This window comes from Malaclemys terrapin, chromosome 5, assembly GCF_027887155.1.
Source record: "Malaclemys terrapin pileata isolate rMalTer1 chromosome 5, rMalTer1.hap1, whole genome shotgun sequence".
Classification (NCBI taxonomy): Eukaryota; Metazoa; Chordata; order Testudines; family Emydidae; genus Malaclemys; species Malaclemys terrapin.
This window is the reverse complement of record NC_071509.1, coordinates 21,329,973-21,352,705: the sequence shown is the minus strand read 5'-3', so window position 1 is coordinate 21,352,705 and position 22,733 is coordinate 21,329,973. Positions and strand designations below refer to the sequence as shown.

The 22,733-nt window shown below is 41.3% G+C and overlaps 1 protein-coding gene across 3 annotated transcripts in view; it reads right to left on the bottom strand.

Annotated features, from left to right (window-relative positions):
* Window positions 1–22,733, bottom strand: part of RGS12 (regulator of G protein signaling 12) — a 180,449-nt gene that overhangs the window by 15,822 nt on the left and 141,894 nt on the right. For 2 of the 3 annotated variants that reach the window (XM_054030685.1, XM_054030687.1), the window contains 8 exons: window positions 22,075–22,228; window positions 20,495–20,571; window positions 17,406–17,606; window positions 16,229–16,302; window positions 4,669–4,795; window positions 3,347–3,443; window positions 1,548–1,627; window positions 825–978 (listed from right to left, as the gene is read on the bottom strand). In XM_054030685.1, the coding sequence (XP_053886660.1) occupies window positions 825–978; window positions 1,548–1,627; window positions 3,347–3,443; window positions 4,669–4,795; window positions 16,229–16,302; window positions 17,406–17,606; window positions 20,495–20,571; window positions 22,075–22,228 (964 nt within the window). The remainder of the gene's footprint in view (window positions 1–824; window positions 979–1,547; window positions 1,628–3,346; window positions 3,444–4,668; window positions 4,796–16,228; window positions 16,303–17,405; window positions 17,607–20,494; window positions 20,572–22,074; window positions 22,229–22,733) is intronic. The other variant, XM_054030686.1, reaches the window with a different exon arrangement.

The following is a 22,733-nucleotide window of genomic DNA, read 5'->3' as shown; positions in this document are numbered from 1 at the left end:
CCCTTAAAACGATCTTATTCCTTCACCTCTCTGTGACCTTTATTATCTCTCATTTTTTCATACCAGAAAACATACACGGAAAGGCAAATTCTGCTGTCATCAGTGAAATCCTCATGAAGTTATTGTCTCTCAAAGATGTAATTGAGGGAAGATTTTGGCTCAGAAAATGCAAAATGACCAGTTACGGCACAGCCTTGTCTCTTGTAACATTTCTAGTCACCATTTCATAACATTTACTGAATGAAAAGCAATCTCTTTCTGTTCTTGCCCACCACCCCACACAACCACCACCACCCCTTTTCAAGTAGCGGTAATCTGGCTATCATAGACTATGGGTAAAATTGTTAAAGGTGCCTAAGTGATTTAGGAGCCTAAGTCTTCCTTTCAAAAGTGACTTAGGCCCTTAGGAGCCTATGAGACTTTTGAAAAGGGCATCTAAGGCCAAGTTATAAAAGTTGTTTAGGCACCTAAAGATGCAGGCAGACATCTAGTGTGCTTTTCAAAAGCTCTGAGGCATCTAACACCCATTGATTTCTCTGGGAGTTAGTAACCTTAGCCCTTTTGAAAATCCCGGTAGGCACCTATCTCATCTTAAGATGCCTAAATACCTTTAAGTACCTGCAGGGATGTTTAAAATTTTTATCCTAGACTTCAATAAATTAGCAGTTCAAAATTAACAGCAACAAGCATATAAGGAACTTGCCTATTATTTTCTTCATACAGTGATAAATGCACAGTCCTTATGATTTCCACAGTCATAAATTGGAATGATCATTTTCCCTTGAACACTAATGTTATTACATATACTTAAAAAGTTGACATACCCTCTGCTTCGTCCAAATTAATTTTCTGATATTTTTTTCCCCCAATCTTTGCAAGAGATTCTTCTCTCTTTGATAGCCGAGCATCCCTAGCATTTTTTCCATTTTCGCCTTTTATTTTAATAGAATTAGACTTTCCTAGAGTTCTTCCCTCTCCCTGCATTAGAAGGAAAGTTAAAGTACTTCTTACAATTAGGATATACCACAATATGTGCGTAATAGATTCTAAGTGAATAAAAAGGATATTTTATAAACAGATCTCTCTGATTAAAAAATACAACAAATGTTATAGCTTAATCATGACAAAAAAGATTTAACACTACACACCAAAAAAGAAAAAAAATTCCATTTACAACGAGCACATTGCTTGCACAGCAAAATTTACATTAAAGTAGTAGGCTCAAGTACATGCCTTGGCTTTCAAAGGAAGTTAATGGATTTTGATAAAGATGATCCACTCAGTTGATATAGAAAGCCAAATATATAAAAGCCATAAAACACTCACTGCTACTCAATTCATGGTCACACACTGGTGAAAAAGCAGGATTAAATCCCCACAGATGAAGTCTGACAGAAAGAATAGGATGATTTATAGCTGCAGCCAATTCAATTAGATAAGCTGGACACTGTTTTTAGCATAGATACCTGAAGCTTCTACTTTATGATGAGAGAAGAAAACAGAAGGTAATCTGAGTGGCAGAAATCATTTAAAAAAAAAAAACTTACTGTAGATGCTTGATTTCTTGAAGTGGAGGTTACAACTGTACTTTGTTTTACTGTGGCGCCTTTTTGTCTGTCTGTGAACACTAAACATAAAAATGTCTTCTATAATTATAAGCATATCACTTCAGCATAATATTAACATTTAAAACATGACGACACATAAAATACCCTGCTATGAGGCCCCCCGGAAGAAGCTCTAGCAAAACCAGGGAAGATCAAACTTGATATCCCCAATATTTTTAAGTTAAATCAAGCAGAAAACAACCTAGGCTTTCCTGGATTTTCTGATGCTTTCAAAGCATATGTGTTATGAGTTTTTATATCTTTATGAAAAGACGCAGCAGGGGTCAAAAAGCTAAAGGGAAGACATCCTTTCTCCACAATATTCATAAGTCATTGAGTACAATAGCTGGTAATAAAATAAATGAAAAGCAATGAGTGAGCAAAAATCTCTCTCCCTCTCCGTTGCTAAGCTTTCAATTTTCTTGACTTTTGTGATGGCATAATTTCACTAGATCTGCAGCCACAGGGTTCAGTTTAGATGAAAACTGAATCTTTTTTTAAAAACACCAGATGCAGAAAAATCCATTAAGAAACCCCAAAAGCTTTCAGATCTGCTTTGTGCATCAACTGCCCTTTGGGCATCTCCATTTTCTCTCCATACACTGTTAAAGTAAGCTCAGGGCTGCTTTAATTTATATCTGCCTGCAACAGACACAAAGGGCAAAAAACAGCTCAGGATCTGCTTGGTGTAGGTTCATCCTGACAAAGCACTCTCTCTCTATTCATGCATCTTTTCCCCGGTGTATCAGGAAGCATCTGTGGCATAAGAATGCCTATATTGATTCTATGATGCTCTAGGATCATCTTTCTACTGGGGTGATTCTCTGATGATTTACGCATGTTTAATGCCCAAAATAACCTGGCAGTGTAGAAAGAAGTAGCTCATTTGTGCCTAGTTCCTATATAACACTACCAATAGGATTATAAAACTTTTAAGGTAAATTACAGTTTGTGGTCTGTGACTCTGGTCCCCAACAAAGTGATAAAATCTGACTCCCCTTCCCCACCGCCAAATACAGCTCTCTTTATTTTATTCATTTCCCCTACGAGATCCACCATTCTAAACATTTAATTTAATCTAATCTAAATGCATTAACAAAATCACATGTTTTTTACCTATAAAGGGAGATACTAATGACACATGGAAACTTTAATCTCCAGGCCCCTAATCTGAATCCAGTGAATGTCAGTAATGACAAAAAATAATTATCTAACTGCTGTTCTCTGGCCAATTTGAAGTGAAGTAAGTCTTAGTTCAGCTTCTATTTCACAGAGATCCACCACCTCAAAAATCATAACTGGCACTCTTTTTGTCAGTCTCTGCAGAACCCAAGGATTGCATAGAGATGGAGGCTGCGCTATCTTCTCACCTTACACAATCCATCTCTCCAGCAGTTGTAGCTGATATCCTAAGCTGTACCTGTCCTGTGGTAAAATAGAGAACTTAATTCTCTAATGAACTGAGTGCTTGTAGGGTACTAGGGAGAAAAAATATTTTTTAGGAGTTACAAACTTTGTTACAAGAGCAAATTGTGATCGTTGAAAACCGGCCAATTTAACAGATGAAAAGTCACACATTTAACTTTAATTCCTATAAAAAGTTTTCCCATTCTATCCTATAAATCAAATCCTTCATCCTAACACCATTTACCTCACGTAAATTTATTTTTTCTATGAATGTAAAGTCAGGCTCGATGAGGCTCGTTAAGCACTTCATAAAATCTTTCAGAACCTCTTACCTCTTCCCTTTGTTGGCTCTTTTTCATACAATACAACTCGTTGACCATCCAGATTAGATATAGGGACACCAAGATCTAGTGGTTCCTGCTCACCATTCTGAAGTTAGATCACAGTTTGTGTATAATAGAGAAAAACAATGGTTTTCAAAACAACTTGAATGTACAACTTGGTATTTAAAATAGAACACTAGCTAGTACAGTTATACTTCAGTGTACCCCCAAGAATCCTCTGCTATCTTCCCTATAATTTTCAGACCAATACTGTCCATAATTACTTTGATCATAATGGACACGAGTCATTTGTCTGCAGTGTATTATGTATTGGCCAGTCTGACAACCCAATGGTAGACCTATACTACTGTCAACAGTCTGGAGCGGATTTCTGTGCTTTCCAGGTTAGTAGGGACAACAGTTTTAATTGCTCTCAAATGACACACTCTGGCTGACAGATGAATGGAAAAAATGGACTATGGAAGAGGCTTATGTTCAGCCTTCCTAAGTTGGGATGTTTTGGTCTGAAATGAAGCCTCTGAAAAGGGAGCAGGAATGGGGGGCTCAGAAGGCCAAGACAAAGCAGGCCCAGACAAAGCCATAGTCAAACTATCTGAAGAATGAAGACTATTACTACTGCATATTCTCATCCCAAAACACAGGCAGTTATAGAATACATTTTCATGCATAAAGATGAGCCTATACTAAATTTCTTGGAATACTCTATACTCTTTTCCAGACAAGCAATACTACAGATTTTACACCAGGGTGGGCAAACTTTTTAGCCCAAGGGCTACATCTGGGTATGGAAATTGAATGGCAGGCCATGAATGCTCACAAAATTGGGGGTTGGGATGTGGGAGGGGGTAAGGGCTCTGGAGTTGGGGGTACTCCGGGCTGGGACTGAGGGGTTTGGAGGGCAGGGGGTTGGGGTGTGGGAAGGGGCCAGGGATGCAGGCTCTGGGCAGCTCCCAGAAGCAGCAACATGTCCCCCTCCAGCTCCTACGCAGAGGCACAGCCAGGCAGCTCTGCACGTTGCCCCGTCCGCAGGCGCTGCCCCTGCAGCTCCCATTGGTTGCGGTTCCTGGGCAATAGGAGCTGCGGGGGCCACGCTTGGGGCGGGGACAGCGTGTGGAGCCCCCTGACTGCCCCTACACATAGGAGCCGGAGGGGGGACATGCTGCTGCTTCCGGGAGCCGCGCAGAGCGGGGCAAGCCTCCAACCCCACTCCCCGGTGGGAGCTCGAGGGCTGGATTAAAACATCTGGAGGGCCGGATGCGGCCCTCAAGCCACAGTTCGTCCACCCCTGTTTTACACCAGAAGATACTTACCAGTTTTGCCACAAGTTCATTAAGATTTAAGCCATATTTTGCAACCACAGGCCGTAGAACTTCTGTTACTGGCTTAGTGGGTTTAGCCTTCAAACCAACTGATCTATTGATTGGAACAAGATCCAGCCTGAAACATATCAAATGTTGCAATATGTTTGCTATTCAAATAAACCAAAAGTGAAAAAGTTTGTAATCTAATCTAGGAACCAAATAAAGTGAGTTTGGATATAGAGTAATTCCATTAATAAGCAAAAATCCTCCCCCACTCTTCTGCAAGTGCAGAGCACCTTCAGCGCAGTGAAATCATTGCTGTTTCAGTAGACAGAGAGTGAGGAAAAGCCAGGAGCCCACATATATCTGTGGTGACTCCTAGTGTAGCTACACAGAGCCTCCAGTCTTTTCCCTCTCTCCATGGAAGCTACTCAGACCATTATGCTACAGCAGCTGTGGAGTAACTCTGTTCCTGTTCTACTGACTGGTATGTGGGAGAAAAATATTTTCCCCTACCTCTCCACAGCATCCAGCCCAGTTACTCAGCTGGACAATGGGGAAAGGATTTGAACCATAGCAAAGTCTAATGAAAGTCCCAATTTATCCAACTGAAATGTTTAAATTATTATTTCAGATTAAGTAAATTTATGCTCAGGATGATACTGTTTTGTGAGAATAATGACTTTACTATAAGAGGATTGGTATGAAACAGCAGTAAGAAAGACTGATAGAATGTTAACCTGTATTAAACATTAATACACTCCTGTTCAGAATCAATTATATCATTTTAAAATGCTTTAGTAAAACCACATTTGGAATAAAGTCCCAGTTTAGTTTTAGTCTCTTTGTATGAACAAAGATATAGTTAAACTGGGCAGAGTAGTGTGAAGATGATAAACAGAATGGAGGGGCTTACATAGGAGCAGAGCCCCATATACTCTGTGATTCCATGACCACGCAATCCAATTTGCCAAAAAGCATGCTCCTGAATCTATACTTTCATTTTTGCCTTTCTAGTCCTTATGCTTATGAAGAACCCTTGAAAACATGAACTGAATGTAACTGATCCAGTGCTGTCTTCCTGAGTTTACAGAGATTGTGAAACAATTGCTTTGAGAGAGATGAACTACTCCTTACATCTCAGTTTCAAAGGCCGGCATGGAATCGGTCCGGGCTACCTAGGATCACCTCTCCCTCCCACAACCTCCCATGATAGCAGCATTCCATTAGAGCAACAGAAGAGTCAATCAATAAGGGTAGGCTTGTGACCACAGGTGACAGAACCTTCACAGGAAGAAATAAATGATTACTAACCTCACTATATTTGGAGCTAAATGCAGAACTCAACTACCCTTCCCCCAACCCAATTTGCCTACACAATAGTACCTTTTATTCTCACAGATACATTTTTTAAAACAATCCAAAATCCATAAACACACACACACACACACACTGGTCTCTTCTACCTAATGTGAAGAACTCAGATAATGTAGTGCAAGGAGAGCCATATAAGGGCTTTATGTAGCACCACATAAAGACAAAGGGTTCAATTCTGCCATGCTTAAGTCACATTGAATATTACCTAGCTCAATGAGGAATTTCAGTGGGACTATAACATTTCAAACAGAATTGACATAAGTGCTTTTTATGCATATCTCCAGAAAGAAATACTTCGCAAAATTTCCAAACCTAATAATTTTTGTTTTAGAGAAAGAGTAGCAACATATGATATAACCATTTTAGAGTTAAATTAATTTGAAAACTGAACAAAGCCACAAATAATTAGATTGATCAGAATCTCAGCGAGAATCAGTAAATTAATGAAGTCGCATCCTTCTATAGAAATCAATCCTACAAAAGTAGACAAGTAACTTTTAGATAAAATAAAGAAAATATGAATTAAAACACCGAAGGACAGCTGGGAAATTAAAGTATTTCTATCTTAAAAATGTGGTCTAAGAATGCAATAAAGCTAAATAAATAATTTGGTCAAGCAGTGCTGAATGGGACAAATAGGTTGACTGTTTATAAGGATGTAAAAACTGATGGGGAGAATATTAAGTTAGTGTGTTCCAAGGAATATAAATTATGCCTCTTCCATTTCTAATTCCATTCTTCTTCTCCTTTATTTCCAATATAGTTTCTCCATGTTAAACATTGGACATGCCACTCTTCTGGGAGCTGCGCGGAGCGGAGCAATCCCCCGACCCCACTCCCCAGCTAGAGCGCCAGAGCAGGGCAAGCCCTGGACCCCGCTCCTGGAGGGAGCTTGAGGACCGGATTAAAACATCTGGAGGGCCGGATGCAGCCCCTGGGCCGTAGTTTGCCCACCCCTGGATAAGAGGGAAGGTCTTCTTATGGATCAGTAACTGGTTAAAAGATAGGAAACAAAAGGTAGGAATAAATGGTCAGTTTTCAGAATGGAGTGAGGTAAAAAATGATGGGGTCTAAATTAGTTGTTACCTCTCAAGAAAGAGATCTTGGAGTCATTGTGGATAATTCTCTGAAAACATCCATTCAATGTGCAGCGGCAGTCAAAAAAGCGAACAGAACGTTGGGAATCATTAAGAAAGAGATAGATAGATAATACAGAAAATATCATATTGCCTTTATATAAATCCATGGTACGCCCACATCTTGAACACTGCATGCAAATGTGGTCACTCCATCTCAAAAAAGATATATTGGAATTAGAAAAGATTCAGAAAAGGGCAACAAAAATTATTAGGGGTATGGAACGGCTTCCATATGAAGAGCGATTAATAAGACTGGGACTTTTCAGCTTGGAAAAGAGATGACTAAGGGAGGATATGATAAAGGTCTATAAAATCATGGCTGGCGTGGAGAAACTAAATAAGGAAGTGTTATTTACTCCTTCTCATAACAGAAGAACTAGGGGTCACCAAATGAAATTAATTGACAGCAGGTTTAAAACAAACAAAAGGAAATATTTTTTCACATAACACACAGTCAACCTATGGAACTCCTTGCCAGAGGATGTTGTGAAGGCCAAGACTATAACAGGGTTCAAAAAAGAACTAGATAAGTTTATGGAGGATTGTTCCATCAATGGCTATTAACTAGGATGGGCAGGGATGGTGTCCCTAGCCTCTGTTTGCCAGAAGCTGGGAATGGGCAACAGGGGATGAATCACCTGATGATTGCCTATTCTGTTCATTCCCTCTGAAGCACCTGGCATTGACTACTATCAGAAGACAGGATACTGGGCAAGATGGACTATTGGTCTGACCCACTATGGCTGTTCTTATGTTCTTAAGTAGTTTCAGATAGTTTAAAAGGTTTTAAAAGGTATTACTATTAGTAGTACTATTTAAAAAGTAGATTAAAGGTCTAGAGAACATGACCTATGAAGGAAGGCTGAAAGAATTGGGTTTGTTTAGTTTGGAAAAGAGAAGACCGAGAGGGGACATGATAGCAGTTTTCAGGTATCTAAAAGGGTGTCATAAGGAGGTGGAAGAAAACTTGTTCATCTTAGCCTCTAAGGATAGAACAAGAAGCAATGGGCTTAAACTGCAGCAAGGGAGGTTTAGGTTGGACATTAGGAAAAAGTTCCTAACAGTCAGGGTGGTTAAACATTGGAATAAACTGCCTAGGGAGGTTGTGGAATCTCCATCTCTGGAGATATTTAAGAGTAGGTTAGATAAATGTCTATCAGGGATGATCTAGACAGTATTTGGTACTGCCATGAGGGCAGGGGACTGGACTAGATGACCTCTCGAGGTCCCTTCCAGTCCTAGAGTCTATGAATCTACTAGCTCAAAAAATTTATATGTAGCTTACATGAAGTATTATTTCATTTTGGGAGATAAATCTAAAAAGCAGATCTAAAATCATTATTGTTAAAAATACAGGTAAATGCTGATGGCATTAATTTTTATTTGAATTCAGCACGGTCAAAAGAGATATTTCCTCAGATAAGAATATGAAGTACAACATTAAGTGACACATTCTTGTTTGAGAGATTAAGTTTTAAAATGTTGGCCAAAACTGATGTTTTTAAAGACCTAGTATATGTCTACCTCTTAAAAGTTACATTGATAGAACTGAATCATATTGCAATCTCCATATTTCAATGGGGAACTGAGTTACAGAGAGACTAAGTGACATCCCAAGGTCACAAGGAAACAATGGTGGAGCGGGAATTAAACCCAGGTCTTGTAAATTGCAGTCTAGCACTTTAACCTCTAGACCATCCTTACTGAACTCAGTCAAGCACATAATCACAATGGTATATGGGTGGTCATATACAATTAAGGCTTGTATCTATCTTGATCAAAAAGAATTATACTATTTAGTGCTATATTTAGCCACCACTACTTATGAGGATTTAAATTTTGTATGCAATGGATCTTGTAATGAATTCCATACCTCTTACTATGAAAAGGCCTGTGAAAAGAGGTATGGTAATTCAGGAAAGCATTCCTGATCAGAAAAGGTGCTTACGTAAATGCTTAACTTTACGCACACGCTTAAGTGTTTTCCTGGGCCAGAGCCTAAGAAAGACAAGCCTCAGCCCATTCAGGCCCTTATAGGTTAGACTAGGAATTTGAACTGGACTGTTAAAATTAAACTTCTCAGGTGAATAAGGACTACTTGCCTGAGCAAGAATTTGCAGTATTGTGGCCGTATAATCTACACATATTGACCAAAGGTGTTAGCGGTAATGTATTTGATTCAGGAAAAATAGTTTCTCCCATTTCCAGGCTCAGAAGGAGTTGCCTGGCAGCCAGCCATGTTCCAGCATGGACACCAAGGCCATTCCATCCTCTCCCCTCCCTGCAAGTCTGGGTCTTTGGCACAAGAGAGAGAAATAGATCTTACAGTCTAGTTCAGCAAATCCTCTAGTGGCCTGCTAGAATTGTTTCCTGTGTTACTCTGCTGCAGGTTGCTCTCCAACCCCAATGTCCTTTTCTTAGCATTCCAACCAGCGAGAAGAACCTGTCGGTCACTACTGTGGGAGTGTGTGTGACTGGTGTCATTTGGGGAAGGGGAGGGGAGGGTGATGAGTAGGGGTGAGAAGCGGGAAAGATTAATGGAATACTTTCTTCTAAAGCAGTAATGGAAGGAAGAGCATGTTAAGGAGTATGGGGAAGAGCAAGAAACAAAGATGTGAGAAACAGAGTGAATGTCTGAGGAAGGAGGAACTTCAGTAGGAATTGTGACTGCTGAGCATGTCTGAAAAAGGAGAAGTTACTCAACTTATGCAATAACAATGGTTCTTTGAGATGTGTGTCCCTATGGGTGCTCCACCATTGGTGTGCTTGTGTTCCTGGGCTGCTGATCGGAGACCTTCAGTAGCGGAATCTGTTGGGCCAGCACATGCACTGTTTCTCCTTGTGCTACACCACGAAGGTAGTCAGTGCCCGTGGACTAACCTCTCTCAGTTCCCTCTCTACTATAGAATCATTGACAAGAACTCTGAAGTAGAGGGAGGTGGGTGGGTTGTGGAACACCCATAGGGACACACATCTCGAAGAACCATCATTACTGCACAAGGTGAGTAACTTCTTTTTCTTCAAGCAGTGTCCTATGGGTGCTCCACTGTAGGTGACTCCCAAGCAGTACCCCCTTCTGGAGGGCTGGGACTTCGGAGTTGGGTCAGTTACTGATGACAGTTCTGTGGAGCCAAAGATGGATTCAGAGGTGGAGTCCCCAGTGATCACAGTGTTCTACAAAAGTGTGGACTTAGGCCCATGTCATTGCTCTACAGATCTCCGAGATAGGGACAGTCTTGAAAAAGGCGACACCCATGACAAGATCGATCTTGTGGAGTTTGTACAAATCGAGCCTCAAGGGGTCATACTGTGAATTTGGTAACACCGTCAAATACAATTCAAGACCCACTTAGAGAGCTTTCGGATTGACATTGCTGAGCCCTTGGATCTTTCTGCAATGGAGAGGAAAAGTTGAGGGGAATTCCCGAAGACCCTTGTCTTATCAAGGTAGAAGGCCAGGGCTCTCCTGACATCTAGGGTATGAAGTATAGCCCCCTTATTGTCTTGGTGAGGCTTGGGGTAGAAGATTGCAAGGTGAATCAATTGATTCATGTGAAATGGAGAGGTTACCTTAGGGATGAATTTTGGATGTGGCCTGAGCGTAACCTTGTCCAAAAAGAATACTGTGTAGGGGGGATGTGCCATCAGGACTGCTATCTCTCCTATTCTCCTGACTGAAGTAATCGCTATCAAGAAGGGTGTCACTGATGGGTACGTCAGCAAACAGGTGGTCGTGGGTTCAAAGAGAGGCCTAATCAGCCCTTTCAGTACCAGTTTTAGGTCCCACAAGGGGGTAGGAAGTCAAAGCTGAAGGAAGAGGTCTATTATACTTTGAGGAACCTTTCTGTGGTTGGACGTGACAGCACTGAGTACCTCTCTACAGGTTGGTGAAAGTTTGTTTTAGCTGCTAGATGGACCCTAAGGGAGTTTAGGGATAATCCTGACTTTATAAGGATCAGAGCATAATCTAGGATGCGTGGAAGAGTCACGGATGTTGCGGAGATTTGTTGGGACATGCACCAAATCTGAAACCTGGACCATTTCTGCAGGTAAGTTTGTCATGTGGAGGACTTTCTACTGTGCAGTTGAACCTCTTGTATTTCCCTTGAGCAGGAGCTCTCTAGGTGTTGGAACCAAGCAGGAGGCATGCTTTAAGGTGAAGAATCCCCAAGTTGGGATGCAGAGTACACCCTTTGTCCTGTGATAGGAGGTGCGGAATGATTGAGAGGGAGATTAGTTGGCACATCACGAGCTGTGCTAGGTAAGGGTATCAGGTCTGTCTTGGCCAAGTAGGAACAATCAGAATGCCATGAGCTCTGTTCCTTTTTATTTTTAGCAGGACCTTCAGCAGTAGAGGAAATGGAGGAAAGGTGTAAAGAAAGTCCTTGTTCCATGGGAGGAAAAGAGCATTGACCAGCGAGCACTGTTTATCCCCACTCTAGAGCAGTAGCATGGACATTTCTTGTTCTGGTAAGTGGCAAACAGGTATGTAGACAGTGTTTCCCATTATGTGAATAGTTCATGGAGTGCATCTCCCACTTGTGATCGTGTGGGAATTTGCGACTGAGATTGTCTGCTATTGAGTTCTGTGTGCCTGGGAGGTAAGCTGTGGACAGAGTAATGTTGTTGGAGATGTAACAGTTCCATAATCTCACTTCCTCTGTGCATAGATAGGGCAACCTGGCCCTCACCATACTAATAATGTAGTACATGCAGGCTATGTTGTCTGCTAGGATCTTTGTGTGTGATCCTGCAATCAGCGGAAGGAAATGGGCACAGATGCTCCTGACTGCTCTCAACTCAAGGAGATTGATGCATCTCCGCAGATGCCATTTACTTGCATCATGAGGCCGTTTAAATGCATGGCCCACACTATGAGCGACGATGGTGATGTCGGCGAGAAGGAGATCCTTTTGCACACCTTCTCTGGGTTCTCCCACAAGTCTAAGGAGTTTTTGATCCTGGTGGGTAGTGACAGGGGTTTGTCAAACGTGTCTCTGTTCAGTCTGTAAACCAAACCACAGTTGGAGGCATCGCATATGAATCCTGGCATGTAGTATCATGGCCATGCCTGCTACCATATGTCCCAAGAGTTGGAGGCAGAGCCTGGCCAGTATTTGTGGGCTGCATTGAATGGTGTTTATGAGTGAAACCAGAGATAGGAACCTGTTGAGGTAAAGGGCTTTGGTCTGCAAAGCGTTGAGGTCAGCCCCCTTGAATTCCAGATGTTGCACTGGAGTGAAGGTTGACTTCTGGGTGTTTATCTGTAGACCCAGCTCTATGAACAAGTGTATCAGTGTCGATGACTTGGTGAGCCTTCTGGAGAGATTGGGCTATGAGTAGACAATCGTCCAGGTATGGGTAAATCATTATTCCTAGCATGTGTAAATGAGCAGCTACCACTGAGAGAACTTTGGAAAATACTCTCAGGTCCAATGAGAGCCTGTAGGGGAGGACTCTGAATTGGTAATGGTCATGAACCTGTGAGCTGGTAGGACTGAGATGTGAAAGTAGGCTCACGGAGGTCAAAGGCCAAAAAACAGTCTCCCTGTTCCAATGCTGGAATGATCAATCGGGTGACCATTTTGACTTCTGAGCCTTGACAAACTTGTTGAGAGCTCTGAGATCTAGTATGGGTCTCCAACCTCCCTTCCTTTGGTTATTAGGAAATAACAAGAGTAGAACCCCTTGCCTCATAAATGTTGAGGTACTGGTTCTATGGCTCCTAACTGGAGGAGAAGATCTATCTCTGGTTGTAGTAAACTCTCATGAGAAAGGTCCCTGAAGAGGGATGGGAAAAGGTGTTGTGGAGGTGGTATGGATGGAGTACCCGAACCAGATGATTCTAAGACCCATCGGGTCTGACGTTATGTGTTCCCAGGCACTGCAGAACACTGCCAATCAGTGGCCAAATTGGTGTACAATGATGGTCAGTTGAGTCAGTCGGGGGGGTGGGGCCACATACAGCCTGTGCTGGGATTGGGGACTAAATAGTATCTTTTGTCCTGGTGTATAGATACCCAGCGACCCGAAGGTAGCCCTGAAATCCTTCAGGGCATAAAGGAAGGCGTTGGTCTTTTTGGCAAAGACCTTCATGTCCTCAAAGGGAAGATCTTCCACCATGGACTGCACCTCTTCGGGAATCGCGACAAGTGGCGCCATGATGCCTGTCACATCACCACTGCTGTGGAGACTGCCCTAGCTGCTATATCGGTGGTGTCGAGGGCCGATTGCAGTGATGTTTTGCTACTAATTGCCCTTCCTGGATGATGGCTTTGAAGGATTCCCGATGTAACTCTGGCAGCTTTTCAATAAAATCATTACATTTATTGTAATTTATGTAATCGTATTTGGACGTGAGCGCCTGATAGTTGGCAATATGGAACTATAAGGTGGCCGAGGAATACGCCTTTCTACCGAAAAGATCAAGGCGCTTCCTATCCCTATTATAGGGCATAGCTCTGGACTGGTGCTATTGGCCATGGAAATTGACAGCATCCACCACAATGTAGTTGGGTGGTCGGTGGGAAAATAGGAATTCCGATTCCTTGGCAGGGATATAATAATTTTTCTCTGCTCATTTGAAAGTTAACACCACTGATGCTGGGTTTGCCGGGTCTAAAATAGCTTCATTAATTGGGAGTCAATCTTTGAGAAGGACAAAGAACAGATGATAGCAAGGAGCTGATGGTGGGCATCTTTGACCTCCTCTAGTAGTATGTAGTGGGTGTCCGCTGCCCTCTTTGCTAGCTCCAGGAAAAGATGGAAGCCGTCTACCAGAGATGGTGGGGGAGGCATGACCTCCAGTGGAGCATCCATAGGGACACTACTCGAAGAAGAATCAGGCCATTTGTTTAGCTGCCTACAGATGGATATCCAAGTTTGTTTGCCCTCATTGGTTTACATTAGACCATCACACAACCTTTATTTGTTTTTTTTTCCTGGAATCATGTACTCTATCTAATTTGGGTTTTCTTAATATAGCAATAGTCTGCCTTGAATTCCTCTTAGATTATTACAAGTTGGATATTGTGCATTATTCAAAAGGCAAACTTTTCCCAGATTTAAGAGGGTCTCAGATATAATTTATGTTCTCAGTGTCTTAAAGAACCAATGACCTTCCTACAGGTAACATACAGACAAAGATGTATTTTTTTAAAGATAAGGATAAATTTAACTAGGGAAGCCCAAATTTTAAAATATAATTTGTATACATGGACATATACCCAGACTTTAGATAAGTAATTTCACAAGTACAGTAACACAAGTATCTAGCTCTTAAATAGCAGTTTCTATCAGTAGATCTCAAAGCTCCTTACAAAGAAGGTAAGTATCATTATCCCCTGTGATGGCAGACCAGATGCCAGCTCATTTCAAGGCTTCTAGGCCTCACTGAACACTGACAAATGCACAACTGGAAACCAGTCTGGCTTACCTGAGTGTTAGTACCGTTAAAATAGGTATCAGATTTAGAGAGATGTATTTAGTTTTTGGACTTTATGAAATGCTTGTAAATTGCTGCTTGCATTAATCTCATTTATAATACCTGCATCCTATGTTATAAGGTAATATTTAAGCATAAGCTCTGTACCTATAAAAGTGTTTGCTCTAAAACTGTAAACCCCCATAGTCAGGAAAGAAGCATTACCAAGTGTGAAATACTAGTTTAGCACAAGAGGTATCATCTCCTCTCCAACCCTTTGGTCCATAGACACCAGACAAGCCATTGTGGAACATCAGGGGACAAGTGTTTGTTGATTGCTCCCCCAACACCTACGTGGAAGAGACGTGCACAAATGCTCATCCCATCCACTTGAGTTCTGGGGAAAGGGAATAAAAATCCCTGTCAAAAAGAAATTGTTATCCCTGTGCTACTTGGATTTCAGGGAGAGGGCAATATTTCTAAGCATAAGCAAGCGATCCCCAGCTGTTTAGCTTGGGTTAGCCCTAAAGGACATATACAGTTTGCACATTACAGCAACTTCTATTATGTTTTGGAATCTAAGGCTATGTCTACACTGCACTTTTGTCGTTAAAACTTTTGTCAGTCAAGGGTTTGAAAAAAAACCCACCCCTGACCAGCAAAAGTTTTAACGACAAAAAGTACCGGTGTGGACAGTGGTTTGTCAGTGGGAGAGCATCTCCTGCCAACAAAGTTACCGCCCCTTGTTGGGGGTGGTTTTATTATGTTGGCAGGACAACTCTCTCCTGCCGACAAAGAGTGGCTACACTGTGTGCCTTACAGCGGCAAAGCTTTAGTGGCACAGCTGTAAGCTACGCAGTGTAGACATAGCCTTAGACTGGGGGGGAAGGAATAGCTCAGCAGTTTGAGTATTGGTTTGCTAAACCCAGGGTTGTGAGTTCAATCCTTGAGGGGAGCACTTAGGGATCTGAGGCAAAATCAGTACTCGGTCCTGCTAGTGAAGGCAGGGGGCTGGACTCAATGACCTTTCAGGGTCCCTTCCACTTCTATGAGATAGGTATATCTCCATATATTATTATTACTGTAACTCATAAATCTTTAGACAGTTTATTATAGGATTGACTATAAATGTTGTCTTTGGTGTGAGATCTGAGGTACAATTGACCTGGGGTAGGTGACTAGTCCTTTGGGACTGGGAGTAATCTGAATATTGTTGTGTTTTTTGGTGTAAGAGACCATCTCTCACAAAGGCAAATTTGCCTGGGTGGCAAGATAGACTGAAGTATCATAAGGGACTGTCTGTGACTCCATGTTAAAGCTGTTATAGTGCTTGAGGAGTTCACACTTAATACGTGGTTGGTGAAATCTAAGTACAGAACTCACAACCAGTTTGGGGTTTGTACTGTGGTTTGTAATAGTCTGCCCTGAGGTTGGCACACATGTTCATGGGCACTCTAGGCAGCCTGACATTCCCATTTTACAGACAGGGAAACAGACACAGCATACCAAATGTTATTCTGTGTTACACTCATTTTTATTTTATTCCACAGACATAACTCAGAATGCATTCTGGCCCATTTACATTAGCTGGAGTGTAAAATATCACAAAAAGATAATATTTTTCTCTTACCGAAATAAAGTACGTTTCTCTAAACGTAGATCCCGAGAATCCAAGATGCTACTGTCTTGATGCAATACAAGTGGCTATAGAGCATATGGTTGGAACAAAAGAAGAGAAAATATGTTAAATTGGGAACATGTCACTTGTTATATATCATTTAACAATATGTAACAGCTGTGCAAAACAAAAAAAGCAATTTTAAAATTAGCCAAGGAAGAGAGACAGAACAATTAAGCTTTGTGTGTATAGCTATTATTGTATTAATTTACAGCAAGCAACATGATTCTCTTTTTCTCTGGATAGTTCCAAAAGATGTAGGGGCCAATCCTGTGAGGCGCTTAGCAATTCCCTACTCCCATGAAAGTCAATGGGTATTGAGAGTTCTCAGCATCTCATACAAGGCCTGGGCATTTAAACATAAGGGGGTGAACAAACAGAATGATACATCAGAAAATACGACAAAATAATGTTGGCAGAAAGATTTAAAAAGATTATTTTACAAGGAAGACAAGTAAATTAGGATCATTAGTCTGATCTCTTGCGTAACACAAGACAAAATCTGCATCAAGCCCATAACTTTTTTGAACCATAGCGTCTTTTACAAAGATATCCAGTTCGGGTTTAAAGACTTCAAATGATAGAGAATCCATCCCCTCGCTTCATAAATTGTTCCAATGGTTAAATACCCTCACTGTTAAAAAAAAAATACACCTTATTTCTGATCTGAATTTGTCTAGCTTCAGCTTTCAATCACTGGATCTTGTTATGCCTTTTTCTGTCAGAGTAAAGAGCTGTCTATCAAGAATTTCTTCTCCATGTAGATACTGTAGGCTGTTATCAAGTCACTGCTTAAACTTCTCTTAGACACACTAAACAGACTGAAGTTCTTAATCTCCTCCCTCTAAGGCATGTTTTCCAGACCTCAAATCTTCTTGTAGCTCTCTCCTGAACCCTTTCCAATTTTTCAATATCCTTTTTAAAATGTAGTATCAGAAATGGACACAATATTCCAGTAATGATCTCACTAATATTTTTCCATTGAGCAACACACACAAATCCCCTTATCGTCAATGTGAAGTCTGAATACAAAGAGGTTGAGTATTCCCCTAAATAATCAATAATCCCACATTAGTAAACTGACTAGGAAGTCTGAATTTTTTAAGAAAAGTATAGGAACATACAATACCTTGTCTCCTCCAACTAAAAAAAGGTCTACTGCAGCTATGTTAATGCCATGTTTCTCACAGAGCCCAGATAACATCTCTTTGACTGAGAATCCTGATTTAACAACCATTTTACAAGACGAGCCATCTGGAAGGTTTATACAGCAGTATTTTGAGGATTTCTCTTTATCAGGTACAGATGCAGATAACCGAGAGGCATCAGACTTGTCAGAAACAAAAATGAAAGTTAAGAACAAACACACAATATTACAGTCCAACAAATCAAATAAAGCAAGGGAACACACTTTTAACCATGTTTGAGGTTTACCCTTCCTTCAAAATCTTTCTATTACCAGGTAATTTTTTTAGAACTATTTCAATTTAAGACAAAGACACTACCACAGACCAAACTTCACAAATCTAAACATACTTTAAGTGCAGCCACCCCCGGAGGGAGAATTCGGACCAGGGGGAAAGCAGGAGCACACTGCCTTCCCTGAAGTTTCCACTAGAGCAGCATTTCTTAAACTGGGGTCGGCGGACCCCTGGGCGTCCCCGAGCATACTCCCAGGGGTCTGTGGGCCCTGCAGATCAACTCCTTCCCCTCCAGAGGCAAAGTGGGACTCAGGGCTTGTCTATACTTACCGCGCTGGTTCGGCGGCAGGCAATCGAACTTCTGGGTTCGATTTATCGCGTCTAGTCTGGACGCGATAAATCGAACTCAGAAGTGCTCCCCGTCGACTCCGGTAATCCTGCTCGCCGCGAGGAGTACGCGGAGTCGACGGGGGAGCCTGCCTGCCGCGTCTGGACGGCGGTAAGTTCGAACTAAGGTATGTCGACTTCAGCTACGTTATTCACGTAGCTGAAGTTGCGTACCTTAGTTCGATTTGGGGGTTTAGTGTAGACCAAGCCTAAGGCAGGCTCCCTACCAGCCCTGGCTACGCTCTGCTCCTGGAAGCGGCCAGCATCCCCCTGCAACCACTGGGGGAGGAACTGCTGGGAACTGCCCTACCAAATTCACTGTTCAATTTGGTAAATTGCATGGTCAGAGGACTTTAAAAATCTTACATTTCACGGCTTTAGATATTTAAATCTGAAATTTCACGGTGTTGTAACTGTGGGGGTACTGACCCAAACAGAGGTCGTGGGGGAAGTCGCAAGGCTATTGTAGGGGGTCACGATATTGCCATCTTTACTTCTGCACTGCTGCTAGCAGCAGGGCTGTCTTCAGAGCTGGCTCCCAGCCAGCACTCATGGAGCTTCCTGCAGCCGGGAGAAGATCCCGGAGGTGGGTCTGACCTGGCCCTGGGAGTGGGAAGAGAAAGTCCTGTCCCTCCCTAGCCTGGCTGGGACTAGCAGCTAGAGCCCAGTGCACAGTAGGAGCCCCCAGCTGGGGTGCCCCAGCCCAACCCCGGGTCCAGTGCCCCCCGTGACCAGGGCGCCATGGGCAGTTGCCCACCTATAAGGCTGGCACTGCTCCCCCCCAAAAGTAATGACCCTCTCTCATACCATGTGACTCTCGCTTCTGCGCTGCTGTTGGTGGTACTGCCTTCAGAGCTGTGTGCCTGGCCAGAAGCCACAGCTCTCCGGCCACCCAGCTCTGAACGCAGCACAGAAATAAGGATGTCAATACCGCAACCTTCCTACAGTAGCCAGATTTCATGAGGAAAACCAGATTTCACAGTTCATGATGCGATTTTCATGGCTGTGAATTTGGTAAGGCCCTAATTATAGCCACAGAAAAATCATCCTAGTACACACAAAGTATCAAAAGAGACAACTCCATTACATTGTTTTTACAAGGTAATATTTTGAAGTATTTAATAAACACTCAATTTAAATAGATGCTACAAATATGGCTCTGCAAGGTTTACTTCTCTGTTTACCCACTAGCATCACATATATCAACAAGAATCTGTATGATTCTTAGAATCAAATTTGTAAGTCAAAGGGATACTGTCAGGATAAAAAGGGATATTTTAAAATTATATTCTTTTATACGCTTTGTTAAAATTCACTTGAAATCTAGGGTGATATTAAATTTTAAGTTTACTTTTCATCAATGATATTGTTTACTTTGTGCATTTCATTCAGCTTGGACTGTGAAGATGGAACTACATTGTTTATAACTACTGTGTCTTCACTTCTTGTTTCTCCACATATGACCATGTGTTGCAATGTTTTAGTTGCAAATGCTGCTGTGGAATGCTTCACTCTTTTATCCCTCAAACACTGGGAGCAGAGTCAAGCTATAGTGACCAGGAGAAGAGAGAGGAGGGATACGCAGCTTTAGGGCATCAAGGAAATGAGTTCAAACTCATATATAGTCAAGAGGAAGAGGACCCAAAGAGCAATTCAACAGGCAATTGTTCATAGCAGAGCTTAAGAGCTGCAGTAGCTGGGAGGCAAGGTGGGTCAGTTTGTAGAGGGCTTTAGTGTCCTTGGTTTGAAAGACCCTATAAAAGTGCTAACTTTTATTATAATGTCCAAAGAAACAGGAAAGTTGGGGTAGCTAGGAGACAGGATAGCTTGGAGATGGCAGGACAATTTTAAAAAACAGGTATATAAAATACATAAAAGAGATATTTATCTTTACATTATAAGCAAGATCATTTAGGATCACAAATAGCACTATAACAGTGTTCTTTAAAAAATTTAACTATTCATCTGACAACCTGTTTAAACAACCAGACCCTTATTATTTCACAAAATGGGTATAGCTATAAAATATTTTTAAAAGTTCAGTCTAAAAAGAATATGAAATTTACAAAGACATATAGACATTTTATTTATTTATACTATTGCAGAAAAATTGGGCTATTATTGATTTGGGGAGGGATAGCTCAGTGGTTTGAGCATTGGCCTGCTAAACCCAAGGTTGTGAGTTCAATCCTTGAGGGGGCCACTTAGGGATCTGGGGCAAAATCAGTACTTGGTCCTCCTAGTGAAGGCAGGGGGCTGGACTCGATGACCTTCAGAGTCCCTTCCAGTTCTAGGAGATAAAATAAATTAATGGAGATATCCTATTTAATTTTATTTATTTCCTAGGTAACAATCACTCCCCTTTTTTTTCATTCCTCATACTATTTGATTCTAAGGAGCTGGCCCTTACCAGTTCAAGACTTGCAGCTGATGACATGGAGCCTTGTGATTCACGTCTGCAAAATAGTCCATTGGTATGCATAGAATCTGAGAGTGGGAAAAGTAGAGTGATAAGTAAAAATACTTGGTTTTACTATTCATTAAAGATGCTTCAAAACCTCAAGTCATCTGACTAGAATATTCATTTTCCGATCTGGGAAAGAAAAATTCCAAATCCTTGTACTATCTTCACATGCTGAACATTTAAACATCTTTTAAATTTAATTATTTATTGCTTATATAACACTACAGGTGTTCATGGCTTTTTGCAAGCAGATGAAAAGACACGGTTCCTGTTCTTGGAGGTGACTGCTTACATTTTAAAAAGTGACTACCAATTTACAATACCTTCAAGGTGAGTACCAGATCCCGGAAAATCAGGCTCTTTTAAGGTGTCTCAAGTTGGACACCCAAAAATTGAGAACTCAATCCCTTGTCACTTCTTAAAGTTTAGGTCTATAACCTTAGTATCTGATTCTGCAGCCCTCATTCACGTACACGGCCCCCCAACATCAACTGTACAGCTCACAAGGTTTTTTCAAGAACCATGGTAGGCAGATGGTGAGGAAGAAGAGACAACAGTAAACACAGTGTCTTAAAGTAGCTGACTGCTGCAGTGGATTTCAGAATTTGTAGTTTTGTTTTTGCAATTTTTTAAAACTGTTTGCCTGTTAATTGCTTTGTGCAAGCCTCTGCAGTTGCCAAAATGTGGTGCTCTTTCATTTCAGTGAACTACAGAGATGCAAATATTCTCACTAATAGAAATTACTTCAAACACAGTGCAATTAGCCCAGACCTCATTTATCTAAAAATAGTTTAATGTTGCATCATACAAGATCTACAATTTTCTCAACAAAAGCTACTGACTGACTAGCAGTTGAATGAACAGGCTACACAACCCAATCTCTGCCAATTAGATTGTATTTTAGTAACATTCTGCGCCTGTGGAATTCATTCTCCCTCCCTAAATTGTTCCTCTATGCCTCCTTAAGGGATTTTTTTGTTTTGTTTTTTGTAGAGAGAAGTAATTTCCCTATCTGTAAACTAGGTTTCTACAACAAAGCACTCATCACTCTGATTCAATGAACTTGGGCATAGCCACCTATGGCTTTATTTCTATATATAGCTGTTTGACTCCCCCATGAAGGCCAAGGTAGGATATGAATGTAAGAGAGGCTGAGAGTCAACTTGCAGTGAGAGTGCAGCTAGGTGGACAGAAAAAAACCCTCTTGGATATTGGTGAAAGCATGTTTAAACAGCTGAGGGAAATCCCATTGGTCCAGAATATCAAAGTAGAAAGCCTTTAATGCTACCAATTTCTCATTCCCCAGACTTTTGTCTACAGACCTCCACCTAGTTCCATGACTGTTCCTGGCTATTGTGGCGCAGGACATGACCATTTCCCTCTGCCACAGCTCAGCAGATCATTAAAAATCTGCTCCAGGTCATGTGTAGTAATGAGGTATAGATTCCTTGCTGAGTGTTAACAGTGGGAGCAATTCTGTCTATTGCTGAAGCAATCTTGCAACAAAGTAGGACTTGAAAACTCACCATTTTGGTAGTCATCATTTTCCTTTTTTTTTTGCGATCTCCCCACACTCTTACTTCTTGACCAGGAGAAAAATGTCCCTTTTTTTTTCTTCTCAGCATCTTCCTCTCCAGATTCTTCATTTAAGGACCTTCCTGACTTTGATTTTCCAATTAACTATCATCAAAACACAGATAAAATATTAGCTGGAGCACTCTTGCAAACATATTGTCTAAAGCATGGATTCTCAAACTCTCCTAAAAGTGGACTATATTATAGAGTGAGGGTCTGGTTGATTATCTTTTTGCCTTCTCATTATTATGTACGCCAGTTCCCCTGCGACTGGTAATCAAATAACATGCCAGCACAACAACAAAAATGGCTTATATGGAAAAGTAATATTGGGACAGTGACGCAGCTGGAAACAAAGAGAAATACCAGCATAATGTGACTAATCAGCTCTCTACAGACTACTGGCAGTCTACGGACTACAGCTAGAGAACTAATGATTTAAAAGGGTTATTGGATTTTCATTTACTTGGTTTTTAAAAAAAATATAGAATTTCATATACTGTACAGCAATCTACCTAGGCTTGAAATATAAACTAAAATTAAATACAGGTATCTGATAATGTTTTTCTTAACTAACATCTACTTATGTATAACAAATAATAGTCGATGA